Below are 13,916 nucleotides of genomic sequence, written 5' to 3' on the forward strand. Positions count from 1 at the left end.
TGGGCCTACAAGGTTAAGACTCGCTGTGATGGTTCTCCTAACACTACAAAGCTCATCTTGTGGCTCGCGGCTTTTGGCAGGAGCATGGTCATGATTATGATGAGACTTTTGCTTGTGTGGCCCATATGACCACTACTTGCACACTTCTTGTCATGGCCTCTGTTCGCGGTCAATGTCTCATCTTGATGTTAAGAATGACTTCCTTAATGATGAGACGCATGAGGAGATGTACATGTAGCCCCCATGTGGGTATTATGTTCCCGATGGCATTGTTTAACGTCTTTGTTGCTCTCTCTATGGCCTTAAGCAAGCCCCTCGTGCGTGGTTTGAGCGTTTTGCCTCTATGATGTCTGCCGCTGGTTTTTCAGCAAGGGCTCATGATTTAGCGTTCTGTCTCCACCTTTCTATTCGTGGTCGGGGTCTCCCTCTTCTATATGTTGATGACATGATTATCATCGGCGACGACCCCAAGTATATTGCCTTTGTGAAGGCCCGTCTTAGTGAAAAATATCTTATGTCTTGATCTTGGTCCTCTTCACTACTTTCTTGGGGTCAAGGTCTCTTATACCTTCGATGCCTTTTTTATTTCCGAGGAAAAGTATACTCACTATCTTCTTGCTCGTGTTGTTCTTACTAATGAGTGCGTTGTTGAGACTCCCATGGAGCTCATTGTTCACCTTCGTGATACTGATGGTGGCCCCTTGTTTGATCCGGCGCGTTATAGTCATTTGCTGGAAGTCTTTTATATCTAGTTGTCACTCGTCTGGATATCTCTTATCCAATCAATATTTTAAGTTCGTTTCTTTATGCTTTCACTTTAGTTCACTATACTCACCTCCTTCATGTTCGGTGATATCTTCGTTGCACAACATCTCACTGTTTGTTCTTTTCTCGCGTAGTTCGTTACGGCTTCAGACCTATTCAGATGCTATGTAGGCTAGCAATCCCTCATATCGCTGTTCACTTTTTGTTTACTATGTTTTTCTTGATGGTTCTACCATTGACTGGAAGACAAATAAAAAGACTACGGTTTCCCATATGAGTGTAGAGGCTGAGTTGCGAGATATGACTCTTTTGATAGCAGAGATGACTTGGTTCCGGTGATACTTCAGGAGTTTGGTATTTTCATCACTACACCTACTCTGTGAAGCATGAGCTCGCCAAACATATTGGTATCGATTATTTTTCTATGCACATCGGTGTGTTGGGTGAGGTTATTACTCTTGAGTATGTGAATTTCAAGTTATAATTGATGGGTTTCTTTATGAAGGCCTAAACAAAAAACGTCGCATAGATTCTATCTCTCCAAATTCAATGTCGTTGATCCATACTTTGTCAAATATATGGCCCCATGGGAATACAGATTGCCTATTTCCTAACAACTACTTCCTCCACCCCAAAATAAATGTCTCAAGCTTATTAGAATTTTATACTAAAGCTAGTACAAAGTTAAGACATTTATTTTGGGACGAAGGGAATACATTCCAAACAATACAACCAAACAAATTTGTCAAATATAAATATTTAGCAAAGTATAGATCTGTGCAAATATATTACTGACTCCAATGTTTCTTGATATATTCAGCAATCCATCACTAGAGAAATATTATATCAGAAAGTGGAAAGCCAACACACATATCTATGTATGTGTGCACTACAAAAAGTGTTCAGTTTGTCAATAGTCGGAAAAACAAAAAGAATGACACATACCACTCCACAAGCGGGATGGAACAAAGAGGTACATGACTAGGAACACTTGGGTTCAGATTGTTGTTGCTGAACTGTATTATTATGATTTGCTTACTGTACAATATGTTGTGGAAAATTGTAACCAACTAGATTGATACTGACTAAAATTAAATTGGAAAATAGGCAAGTGGATACTGATTGAATCAACAAAGCTTGACTGGGCAAAAGGCAGGTTTGGATGGACCCATAGTTCGGCTTCCTTACCAATCTAAGTGACAGCTCAAATCACATCTAGCCAAACAATCAGTGGGAACAGCTGAATACTGCAAGGTAACAAACTGAATGAAGGAAAGAGCTGAAGAGTATAATCTCAGTGGGCACAGTACAAATGATAATCCTAACCTTGGCTGGGTGCGATGAGTTCATTAGGCAAACGGGTTTTATCAACCAACGAAATACCCAGTGACCCATAAACATCAACATCACAAAACTATGACAAACCTTAAACACATGTTCAAATAGAAATGACAAAACACATAACCCTACCGCAACCCTCCGCAGACTTGGTATTAAATACTTATCAGTCATTCTCTACCATCAGCATCAGCAAAACACATTCACTAAAGCTAGCCAGTCATTTGCAGAGACAAGCTTTACAGATAATAAAACATCGTACATAACATAACAGAATCTACATTCAGCATTGGCAATCTCCACAGCAGGATGAGGTTCCTGACGCCTCCAGTGCTTAAACACTTTGCCATGCATAGCAGAGTCAACAAAAGGAATAAGAAATCCACACACAAAATTCCCAGTTATGTTTCCTGCTCCGATCTTTCCAGAATGGCAGGACAGATCTGCTTCGGACCACGAAAAAACAACAGCATGCATGCTGCCACTTTCAACACGTTGTTCGGCGCACCTTCATAACAAGTTTTTGGGGGTGTGCTCCATCACAATAACTCATTTCGTACCCGAAGGGTCTGCCTAAATAATATTAATCTTTATCTTCCTAGGCGGTGTTCCAGGTTTTGAGTTGCCTGTTCCAGCTTTCCCTTTCTTTTCAGAAGGTTTAAGGATCTGGAATGAGCATGTTAGTGAATCATCTATGCTCATCATGGCACCAGCATTGTCGAACTCGCCACAATAGTTGGGTGCAGAGAATATGGTTACGAGCTGACGCTTTGCAAAGAATTCATATCCATCCTCCACCACCTGTGCATAGATGATTCATGTAAGAAAGTGAATGGTAAACAGAGGAACTATTGCAAGGATAAGATTTTTCCAATAGCAACAGATCAACTGAGAATAACTAACCTAGAGTTATATGACTTGCAGTAAACCAAGCTAACTCAATGTACTTATTGTAGAAGCAGCTAAAATATCAGCATTTTGTGAACTGAATCACATTCAAAATTGCATGAAGACTACTATATGCTGCATAAAGTCTTAACCAAATTTATGACCCATGACCTCAAAACACTAAATGGCATATAATCACTTGCTGTGTCCAATATCAAATGATAAATTCACCCTAAAGACATGCACGCACCTTCTCATCAACAATATGTAAACAAGATATCTTGCAACTAATAAGAAGTATATTTTGCAATATCAATACAAAAATTAACTGATGCACTTTATTTTCCACATAATGCATGTTTAAATTGGGAGGGGGGTCATGGTGTCTTTACAGGAAGATGACAAATTAGAACAATCAAGGTGTGCCAAAGGGATTTTAAATTATATGGAGCATACTAGGTTCTTGGATTTAAGTTGAAAAAATATTTATACAACATTTATTTGTTGTCAATTGAGATCCAAATGAAAATATGTACTCAGTATCAAATGATGAACAACACCTAAGGTGAAAACAAATTGTGCTACTTGCTAGAAACTTCAAGATGAGACTGAATAATACCTGGTGAGCCCTGCAGACCAAATCTAGATCATGTTTCTCAAGGAACTCTGCAACCTTATCAGCTCCGAAAGTGTATGACACGCCCCTGTCATTCTCACCCCAGCCATCAACATCTTTATCAGGGTCTGACCATAGCAGATCACAGAGGAGACCATGGTCCGGAATATCCACAGGACGGGCAATGTTACGTATCTGGTCCATGTTCTTTAAATCAGGCGATAAACCCCCATGCATGCACAAGATCTTGTCATCAATAAGTGCAGCCACAGGGAGGCAGTTGAAACAGTCAGTAAAAACCTTCCAGAGACGAACATTAAACCTCCTCTTGCATTCATCAAAGAATCCATAGATTCTGTTGATAGAGGCACATTCATGGTTTCCCCTAAGGAGAAAGAAGTTCTCCGGGTACTTAATCTTGTAAGCAAGGAGAAGGCATATTGTTTCAATACTCTGTTTGCCACGATCAACATAGTCACCCAGAAACAAGTAGTTCGCCTCCGGTGGGAACCCACCATACTCGAATAATCGAAGAAGATCAGAATATTGGCCATGGATGTCCCCTGTCAGTGAGTAAATAGCATATCAGTTAAATGCCAAATGTGCTTTTAAATCATCATATTATTGTAAATTCAGACGGCAGATTTGGCAACAGAATTTATAATATTAATTAATCCCGAGGTAGTCTTTTCATGGTACTGCTTACATTATAAAGCTATAACTTCAGTTGGACATATAAATACCAATCATATATCAGAGGAAGCTATTTCGAAATGTCACAATGAATATATACTATGCCCACTTAACACCTACGTTCACCTCAGCTGCAAATTACCAAAATAAAATAACACGATTTGGATTTTGCAATTTGGTGGATAATCTGCTCCAGCTTATAATCTGTGGACTCCAGTACTGATCCCCACTGCAACAGCAGATTCATAATCTGGAAGGCTGACAAGTATCACACCGCAACTGTGATTATGGGGTGAAACACGCATTCTGAGACATTCATGTATGTTCTGTGCGCAAGCTAAGGAAAAAAAAATGAACAAGATCTAAGTCTCCCCTTTTAAAATCACAGAATCCTTAGGAACAATTTCCTAGGGCTCACAACAGGTCAACTTGTCAAGATTAGATAAAGTGTGCTGCACTGGTGCTACAGAAAGTTTCATAGGCTTTAAAGTGAAGGGATACACGTTGTTCAACTGCCGTATTTTTGTGTTGCCGAAAGCAATAGCTTTAATCTGTTCACTTCTCTAATGGTAGAACGGCCCATCTCTCAAACAGTCCTCAAGTGCTAATATAGTACTTATTGGTAAAAGAAACATGTAGCCACGAAGAGCTTTAGCAGTTAGCACCATTTTATACATAAAATATATTTTAAAAAATGAAGACCAGAAAGCGATTTGAGGTTTGACATTCGGAATCAAACTCCAGAAGCTCTGCCACGCTTCTCTCAAGACCGACCAATTCATCAGCAGGTCAACGCAAAAAACGTTGAGGAAGATGAATCGTGCAAACAGTTTGCTCAGCCTCCCCAGAGAGAACATGTGTTCAATCAAAGATGCTATATACGAGAACAGCGAACCCGGTATAAACTTCTTTTGACCAGAAGGTAGCAGGAATTCCAATACCACCAAGCAAAACTAAAAGGCAGCGGATTCAAACCCCACGGGGACGCCTAAACTTAGCACGGAAGAGCTATCACGGCCAGGCCGAATTCGAAGGTACCCCGGAGGCGCGCCTCGCCACACAAGCAGCAGCCGCACATGGCACGGCACGAGGCGGCCTACGGAGGGGGCGCAGAGCCGTCGACAGACAGCAGAAAGGAAGCCTCGTGCGGTCCTGGAGGCGCGCGCGGGGGGGAGGGGAGGGGAGGGTTAGGCAGGAAGCGGGCGCCCTTACCGCAGACTTTGATGGGGGCCTCGAGCTCGAGGAGGTTGGGCTGGCTGAGGAAGACGTCCTTGGCGGAGGTGCAGAGGCGGCGGATCTCCGCGTCGGAGAGCTGCACGGGGCGCACCGTCCGCCCGCCGCGCGCCTCCAGGAGCCGCCGGATCACGTCGTCGAGCGCCGCCGCGTCCATCGCCCGCGTGGTATGTAGAGGGCGGGTAAGCCCTACGCGGGGAGCGGGGAGCGGCGGGCGGGGGCGGGGGCGGCGGCGGCGGCGGGTGGCTGGATAAACCCTAGCCGTGCGTGCGTGCGTGGCCTTTTCGTTCCGCCCGGGCCGACGGGGGTGGAGAGGGGGAGGGAAGGAGGGGGCAACGGAAAGAAAACGCGTAGAGAGGGCGAGAGCGGGGGGTGGCTCGAGATATTATTGTTTGCGTGGTTTGGAAACGGAGCCCGCGGAGGGCGGCCGCGCTGCAGTCCGGGCCGGACGTGTCGCTGACTTGGACTGGCTCTAGAGCCCGGTCGGCACGGCCTGTCCTCATCATCACAGCAAACAGGGGGAGGATTTCTCTTATAAAAGATGCTAGACTCCTGGAGGAAGCCATCCACGATCGCCCCCTAAATCGCTATGAATAGTGTTGTGCCACCGCCTGAAAATTATGCACCACGCCGAGGGCATTTTAGTCTTTTCATGTACAGGGGTATAAATCACATCCGCTGTCGTGGAGAAACCCTCGCCGCCGCCTCCCGTCCCACTCGCCTCCCCCTCCTCGTCGCCCTCCTCTCTTTCTCTTGCTCACCCCTCTCTCTCCCCATCGCCCCTACCCACGCCAACCGGTTCCGGCAAGCTCCGTCCGCCGCACGCCTTCGAGCTCCCTAAGATCCGCGCCTCCAACCCTCCGTACAGATCCGGTGCTCAAAGTCTCCATCCTCCCCCGCGGCTAGGATTCAGACGCCTCCCCAAAACTTCGTCGGAATCCGCCACAACCGGCAATAACGAGGCCAAAGGTGACCGGATCCAGCACAGGTTGGTCTCTCCCCTCTTTCTTCACCCACCCTCTCCTCCTCACCTCACGCCATCTTGTCTTCCCTTTTTTGCAGGTTGCCACGGCACGGACGGCGACGACGACAGGAGGGGCGCGCACATCCATGGGTCGGGACGCCGCCATGAAGCCACACACAGGCCCCATGGAACCCCCCTCCTTCTCAAGTGAGTCTTCTCAGGCCCGACCCCCTACCTCTCCTGTACTTTGAGCTGTACTATGCCCTGTTTCAGATTTTGAAGGCATCTGTACTTGAATCTGAAACATGGTTAATCCCTTCAGGGTATATATGGCAAGTTAGGTGTTCGCTGCTGTCTGAGGTTAATCCCTTAATTGGTTGTTGTTTAGGGTTGATTAGATTATCCTTCTCCAAGGAAATCCGTTATATATTTTTGACAGCTACGGATATGCCTTTCTAATTGTAGAGTGACAGCTTTAACCAAAGTCTGTTTACTTCACTCAGCCTTCTATTCATTGATTTTGTACATGGTTCTTGAAAGTAGAACTTCCTAAGCATTTGAGAGTGTTCCAGTTTGCTTAATCATTGCGCCTATGTGCTCTGGGTTAAAATTTTATTTTTTCTCTTTGTAGGAGCTTCGGAAGGGTTGCTCACCAACGAACTAGAAGATTGTTTTGTCCTGGGCAGCCATCCACGTCGCCCCCTAAATCGCTATGAATAGTGTTGTGCCACCGTCTGAAAGTTGGCTTGATGAAGACTAGTTGATTGGTCCCCCATACTCACTATGGGTGAGCCACTCTTCAGCATATCTTCACAAGTCCATTGCCACCACAATGGACGGCAAGCTTCAAGCACGATATATTCGTGCTGGTCCTCTTGAACTTGCACACCGCAATCTTGATGACGATCACCACTTGACGTCATCCTTCATGGGTTGTATGAGATCTTCCTTTTGACGCAAGCCCATGGAAACACACCTAACCCACACATAGAACTCTCACGAAGACCATGGGTTAGTACACAAACACGTAATGGACAATGCTTACCATACCATGGGATCACTTGATCCCTCTCGGTACATCTTGTACGCTTTGTGTGTTGATCATCTTGATTTACTCTTTGTCTGAGATATTGATCAACCTTGTGTCTCTATGACCATTCTTTGGATAATACCTTGAAAACCATCTTGGTCATCATATAAACTCCTTGAACCCAACAGATGGACTTCAAAAAGTGCCTATGGTCAAATCCTATAAATATAACTTAAGGCAACCATTAGTCCATAGGAATTGTCATCAATTACCAAAACCACATATGGAGATATATGCTCTAACAGTTAGCATGCAGTTCTATCCAGGAACATGTTTTAACTCCTTATGCTTGTGCTAGTGATAGAAATAGTGATGCATGCTCATATTCATCTCATGCATCATGTGCTTGTTGCATCTTGAGGTGCTGTTGTTCATTGGATGTTATTCTTATGTTGGGTAGCACCGGGATCGGAGAACGAATACGTGGAGTCAGGAGAGTACGTGCAGGACGATCAGGAACCATTCCAAGCCGAGGATATCACAGGCAAGATGATATGACCTTGATTCCATCTCTAGACTTGTTATGCTAGATTAGTTTCCTTTGTCATATGCTCGCTGCCTACCACTGAAATATTTGCCTGTTGATATGCCATGAACCCAAACACTTACCCCTTCCTAGCAAACTTGAATGGCTAAGCAGGCTTTGCTCAGCTACTGATGTTAGCGTTGCTAGATGCAGGTGCTTTGTCTCATGTGATAACATGCGCTTGATATCATTATCTTAAATTTTGTTATTTAATTAATGCACCTATATACTTGGGAAATAACGGAAGACCTAGCCTTTTGCCGGGTGCTTTGTTCTGTTATTGCCGCCATAGTTACCGGTTACCGGTGTTTGATTCCATATTGATCGCTCCTAACACGTTCGGGGTTGTTATGTTGGGGAACATCGCATGGGAAACAAAAAAATTTCCTACGCGCACGAAGACCTATCATGGTGATGTCCATCTACGAGAGGGGATGAGTGATCTACGTACCCTTGTAGATCGTACAGCAGAAGCGTTAATGAACGCGGTTGATGTAGTGGAACGTCCTCACGTCCCTCGATCCGCCCCGCGAACAATTCCGCGATCAGTCCCACGATCTAGTACCGAACGGACGGCACTTCCGCGTTCAGCACACGTCCAGCTCGACGATGATCTCGGCCTTCTTGATCCAGCAAGAGAAACGGAGAGGTAGAAGATTTCTCCGGCAGCGTGACGGCGCTCCGGAGGTTGGTGATGACCTTGTCTCAGCAGGGCTCCGCCCGAGCTCTGCAGAAACGCGATCTAGAGGAAAAACCGTGGAGGTATGTGGTCGGGCTGTCGTGGAAAAGTCGTCTCAAATCAGCCCTAAAACCTCCGTATATATAGGTGGGAGGGAGGGGACCTTGCCTTGGGGCTCAAGGAGCCCCAAGGGGGTCGGCCGAGTCAAGGGGGGAGGACTCCCCCCCCCCAAACCGAGTTGGACTTGATTTTCTCTTCTTGGCGCATAGAGCCCTTTTGGGCTGTCCCACCAGCCCACTAAGGGCTGGTGTGCCACCCTCAAGGCCTATGGGCTTCCCCGGGGTGGGTTGCCCCCCCGGTGAACTCCCGGAACCCATTCGTCATTCCCGGTACATTCCCGGTAACTCCGAAAACCTTCCGGTAATCAAATGAGGTCATCCTATATATCAATCTTCGTTTCCGGACTATTCCGGAAACCCTCGTGACGTCCGTGATCTCATCCGGGACTCCGAACAACATTCGTTAACCAACCATATAACTCAAATACGCATAAAACAACGTCGAACCTTAAGTGTGCAGACCCTGCGGGTTCGAGAACTATGTAGACATGACCCGAGAGACTCCTCGGTCAATATCCAATAGCGGGACCTGGATGCCCATATTGGATCCTACATATTCTACGAAGATCTTATCATTTGAACCTCAGTGCCAAGGATTCATATAATCCCGTATGTCATTCCCTTTGTCCTTCGGTATGTTACTTGCCCGAGATTCGATCGTTAGTATCCGTATACCTATTTCAATCTCGTTTACCGGCAAGTCTCTTTACTCGTTCCGTAATACAAGATCCCGCAACTTACACTAAGTTACATTGCTTGCAAGGCTTGTGTGTGATGTTGTATTACCGAGTGGGCCCCGAGATACCTCTCCGTCACACAAAGTGACAAATCCCAGTCTCGATCCATACTAACTCAACTAACACCTTCGGAGATACCTGTAGAGCATCTTTATAGTCACCCAGTTACGTTGCGACGTTTGATACACACAAAGCATTCCTCTGGTGTCAGTGAGTTATATGATCTCATGGTCATAGGAATAAATACTTGACACGCAGAAAACAGTAGCAACAAAATGACACGATCAACATGCTACATCTATTAGTTTGGGTCTAGTCCATCACGTGATTCTCCTAATGACGTGATCCAGTTATCAAGCAACAACACCTTGTTCATAATCAGAAGACACTGACTATCTTTGATCAACTGGCTAGCCAACTAGAGGCTTGCTAGGGACGGTGTTTTGTCTATGTATCCACACATGTAAATGAGTCTTCATTCAATACAATTATAGCATGGATAATAAACGATTATCTTGATACAGGAATTATAATAATAACTATATTTATTATTGCCTCTAGGGCATAATTCCAACAGTCTCCCACTTGCACTAGAGTCAATAATCTAGCCCTCACATCATCATGTGAATTACATTGTAATAAATCTAACACCCATACAGTTCTGGTGTTGATCATGTTTTGACCGTGGAAGAGGTTTAGTCAGCGGGTCCGCTACATTCAGATCCGTGTGCACTTTGCATATATTTACGTCCTCTCCCTCGACGTAGTCGCGGATGAGGTTGAAGCGTCGTTTGATGTGTCTGGTCTTCTTGTGAAACCGTGGTTCCTTTGCTAAGGCAATGGCACCAGTGTTGTCATAGAACAAGGTTATTGGATTCAGTGCGCTTGGCACCACTCCAAGATCCGTCATGAACTGCTTCATCCAGACACCCTCCTTAGCCGCCTCCGAGGCAGCCATGTACTCCGCTTCACATGTAGAATCTGCCACGACGCTTTGCTTGGAACTGCACCAGCTTACTGCACCCCCATTAAGAATAAATATGTATCCGGTTTGCGACTTAGAGTCGTCCGGATCTGTGTCAAAGCTTGCATCGACGTAACCTTTTACGGCGAGCTCTTCGTCACCTCCATACACGAGAAACATCTCCTTAGTCCTTTTCAGGTACTTCAGGATATTCTTGACCGCTGTCCAGTGATCCACTCCTGGATTACTCTGGAACCTACCTGCCATACTTATGGCCAGGCTAACATCCGGTCTAGTGCACAACATCTCATACATGATAGAACCTATGGCTGAAGCATAGGGGACGAAGCGCATATGCTCTCTATCTTTATCAGTTGCTGGGCACTGAGTCTTACTCAATCTCGTACCTTGTAGAACTGGCAAGAACCCTTTCTTGGACTGTTCCATTTTGAACCTCTTCAAAACTTTATCAAGGTATGTGCTTTGTGAAAGTCCTATCAGGCGTTTTGATATATCCCTATAGATCTTAATGCCTAGAATGTAAGCAGCTTCTCCTAGGTCCTTCATAGAGAAACTTTTATTCAAGTAATCATTTATGCTCTCTAAAAACTCTACGTTGTTTCCAATCAGTAATATGTCGTTGTTTCCAATCAGTAATATGTCATCCACATATAATATTAGAAACGCCACAGAGCTCCCACTCACTTTCTTGTAAATACAAGATTCTCCAACCACTTGTATAAACCCAAATGCTTTGATCACCTCATCAAAGCGTTTGTTCCAACTCCGAGATGCTTGCACTAGTCCATAAATGGATCGCTGGAGCTTGCACACCTTGTTAGCTTTCTTAGGATCGACAAAACCTTCGGGTTGTATCATATACAACTCTTCCTTAAGGAAACCGTGAAGGAACGCCGTTTTGACATCCATCTGCCAGATTTCATAATCGAAAAATGCAGCTATTGCTAACATGATTCTGACGGACTTAAGCATCGCTACGGGTGAGAAAGTCTCATCGTAGTCAACTCCTTGAACTTGTGAAAAACCCTTTGCCACAAGTCGAGCTTTATAAACGGTCACATTACCATCAGCGTCCGTCTTCCTCTTAAAGATCCATTTGTTCTGAATGGCCTTGCGGCCCTCAGGCAGTACCTCCAAAGTCCACACTTTGTTCTCATACATGGATCCTATCTCGGACTTCATGGCTTCCAGCCATTTGTTGGAATCTGGGCCCACCATTGCTTCTTCATAATTCGCAGGTTCATTGTTGTCTAACAACATGATTGATAAGACGGGATTACCGTACCACTCTGGAGCAGCACGTGGTCTTGTCGACCTGCGTGGTTCGACGGAAACTTGAACTGGAGTTTCATGATCATCATCATTAACTTCCTCCTCAACCGGCGTTGCAATGACAGAGGTTTCCCCTTGCCCTGCGCCACCATCCAGAGGGATGAAAGGTTCGACAACCTCGTCAAGTTCTATCTTCCTCCCACTCAATTCTCTCGAGAGAAACTCCTTCTCGAGAAAAGCTCCGTTTTTAGCAACAAACACTTTGCCCTCGGATTTGAGATAGAAGGTGTACCCAACTTTCTCTTTTGGGTAACCTATGAAGACGCACCTTTCCGCTTTGGGTTCCAGCTTTTCAGGTTGAAGCTTTTTGACATAAGCATCACATCCCCAAACTTTAAGAAACGACAACTTTGGCCTTTTGCCATACCACAGTTCGTATGGTGTCGTCTCAACGGATTTTGATGGTGCCCTATTTAAAGTGAATGCAGCTGTTTCTAATGCATAGCCCCAAAATGATAACGGCAAATCGGTAAGAGACATCATAGATCGCACCATCTCTAATAGAGTACGATTACGATGTTCGGACACACCATTACGCTGTGGTGTTCCAGGCGGTGTTAACTGTGAAACAATTCCACATTGTCTTAAGTGAGCACCAAACTCGAAACTCAGATACACCCCCACGATCAGACCGCAGGAACTTGATCTTCTTGTTACGATGATTTTCCACTTCACTCTGAAATTGCTTGAACTTTTCAAATGTTTCAGACTCGTGCTTCATCAAGTAGACATAACCATATCTACTCAAATCGTCAGTGAAGGTGAGAAAATAACGATATCCGCCGCGTGCCTCCACGCTCATCGGACCACACACATCGGTGTGTATAATTTCCAACAAGTCACTTGCACGCTCCATTGTTCCTGAGAACGGAGTCTTAGTCATCTTGCCCATGAGGCATGGTTCGCACGTGTCAAGTGAATCAAAGTCAAGTGACTCCAAAAGTCCATCAGCATGGAGTTTCTTCATGCGCTTTACACCAATATGACCTAAGCGGCAGTGCCACAAAAATATGGCGCTATCATTGTTAACTCTAACTCTTTTGGTCTCAATGTTATGTATATGCGTATCGCTATCAAGATTCAATATGAACAATCCTCTCACATTCGGTGCATGACCATAAAAGATGTTACTCATAGAAATAGAACAACCATTATTCTCTGACTTAAAAGAGTAACCGTCTCGCAATAAACAAGATCCAGATATAATGTTCATGCTCAACGCAGGCACTAAATAACAATGATTTAAGTTCATCACTAATCCTGACGGTAACTGAAGTGACACTGTGCCGACGACGATTGCATCAACCTTGGAACCATTTTCTACGCGCATCGTCACTTCATCTTTCGCCAGCCTTCGCCTATTCCGCAGTTCCTGTTTCGAGTTGCAAATATGAGCAACAGAACCGGTATCGAATACCCAGGCACTACTACGAGAGCCGGTTAAGTACACATCAATAACATGTATATCAAATATACCTGATTTTTCTTTGCCCGCCTTCTTATCTGCCAGATACTTGGGGCAATTGCGCTTCCAGTGACCCATACCCTTGCAATAGTAACACTCCGTTTCCGGCTTAGGTCCAGCTTTGGGTTTCTTCGTCGGATTGGCAACAGGCTTGCCGCTCTTCTTCGAATTGCCCTTCTTGCCTTTGCCGTTTCTCTTGAAACTAGTGGTCTTATTCACCATCAACACTTGATGCTCTTTACGGAGTTCAGACTCTGTGACTTTCAGCATCGCAAACAACTCGCCGGGAGACTTGTTCATCCCTTGCATGTTGTAGTTCAACACAAAGCCTTTATAGCTTGGTGGCAGTGATTGAAGGATTCTGTCAGTGATAGCTTCTTGCGGGAGTTCAATCCCCAGCTCAGCTAGACGGTTTGAGTACCTAGACATTTTGAGCACATGTTCACTGACAGATGAGTTTTCCTCCATCTTGCAAGCATAGAATTT

The 13,916-nt window shown here is 45.0% G+C and overlaps 1 protein-coding gene across 1 annotated transcript; it reads right to left on the reverse strand.

Moving 5' to 3' along the window:
- Positions 1-2,232: 2,232 nt before the first annotated feature.
- LOC123407142 (serine/threonine-protein phosphatase PP1) lies at positions 2,233-5,880 on the reverse strand. Its single transcript, XM_045100210.1, has 3 exons — positions 5,513-5,880; positions 3,611-4,170; positions 2,233-2,904 (listed from the first exon to the last, which is right to left on the reverse strand). Exons 1-3 carry the CDS (start codon positions 5,688-5,690, stop codon positions 2,677-2,679), a joined length of 966 nt encoding a protein of 321 aa, XP_044956145.1. The 5' UTR covers positions 5,691-5,880; the 3' UTR covers positions 2,233-2,676.
- Between the last annotated feature and the right edge of the window lie 8,036 nt (positions 5,881-13,916).

This window comes from Hordeum vulgare, chromosome 7H (assembly GCF_904849725.1).
Source record: "Hordeum vulgare subsp. vulgare chromosome 7H, MorexV3_pseudomolecules_assembly, whole genome shotgun sequence".
Lineage (NCBI taxonomy): Eukaryota > Viridiplantae > Streptophyta > Magnoliopsida > Poales > Poaceae > Hordeum > Hordeum vulgare.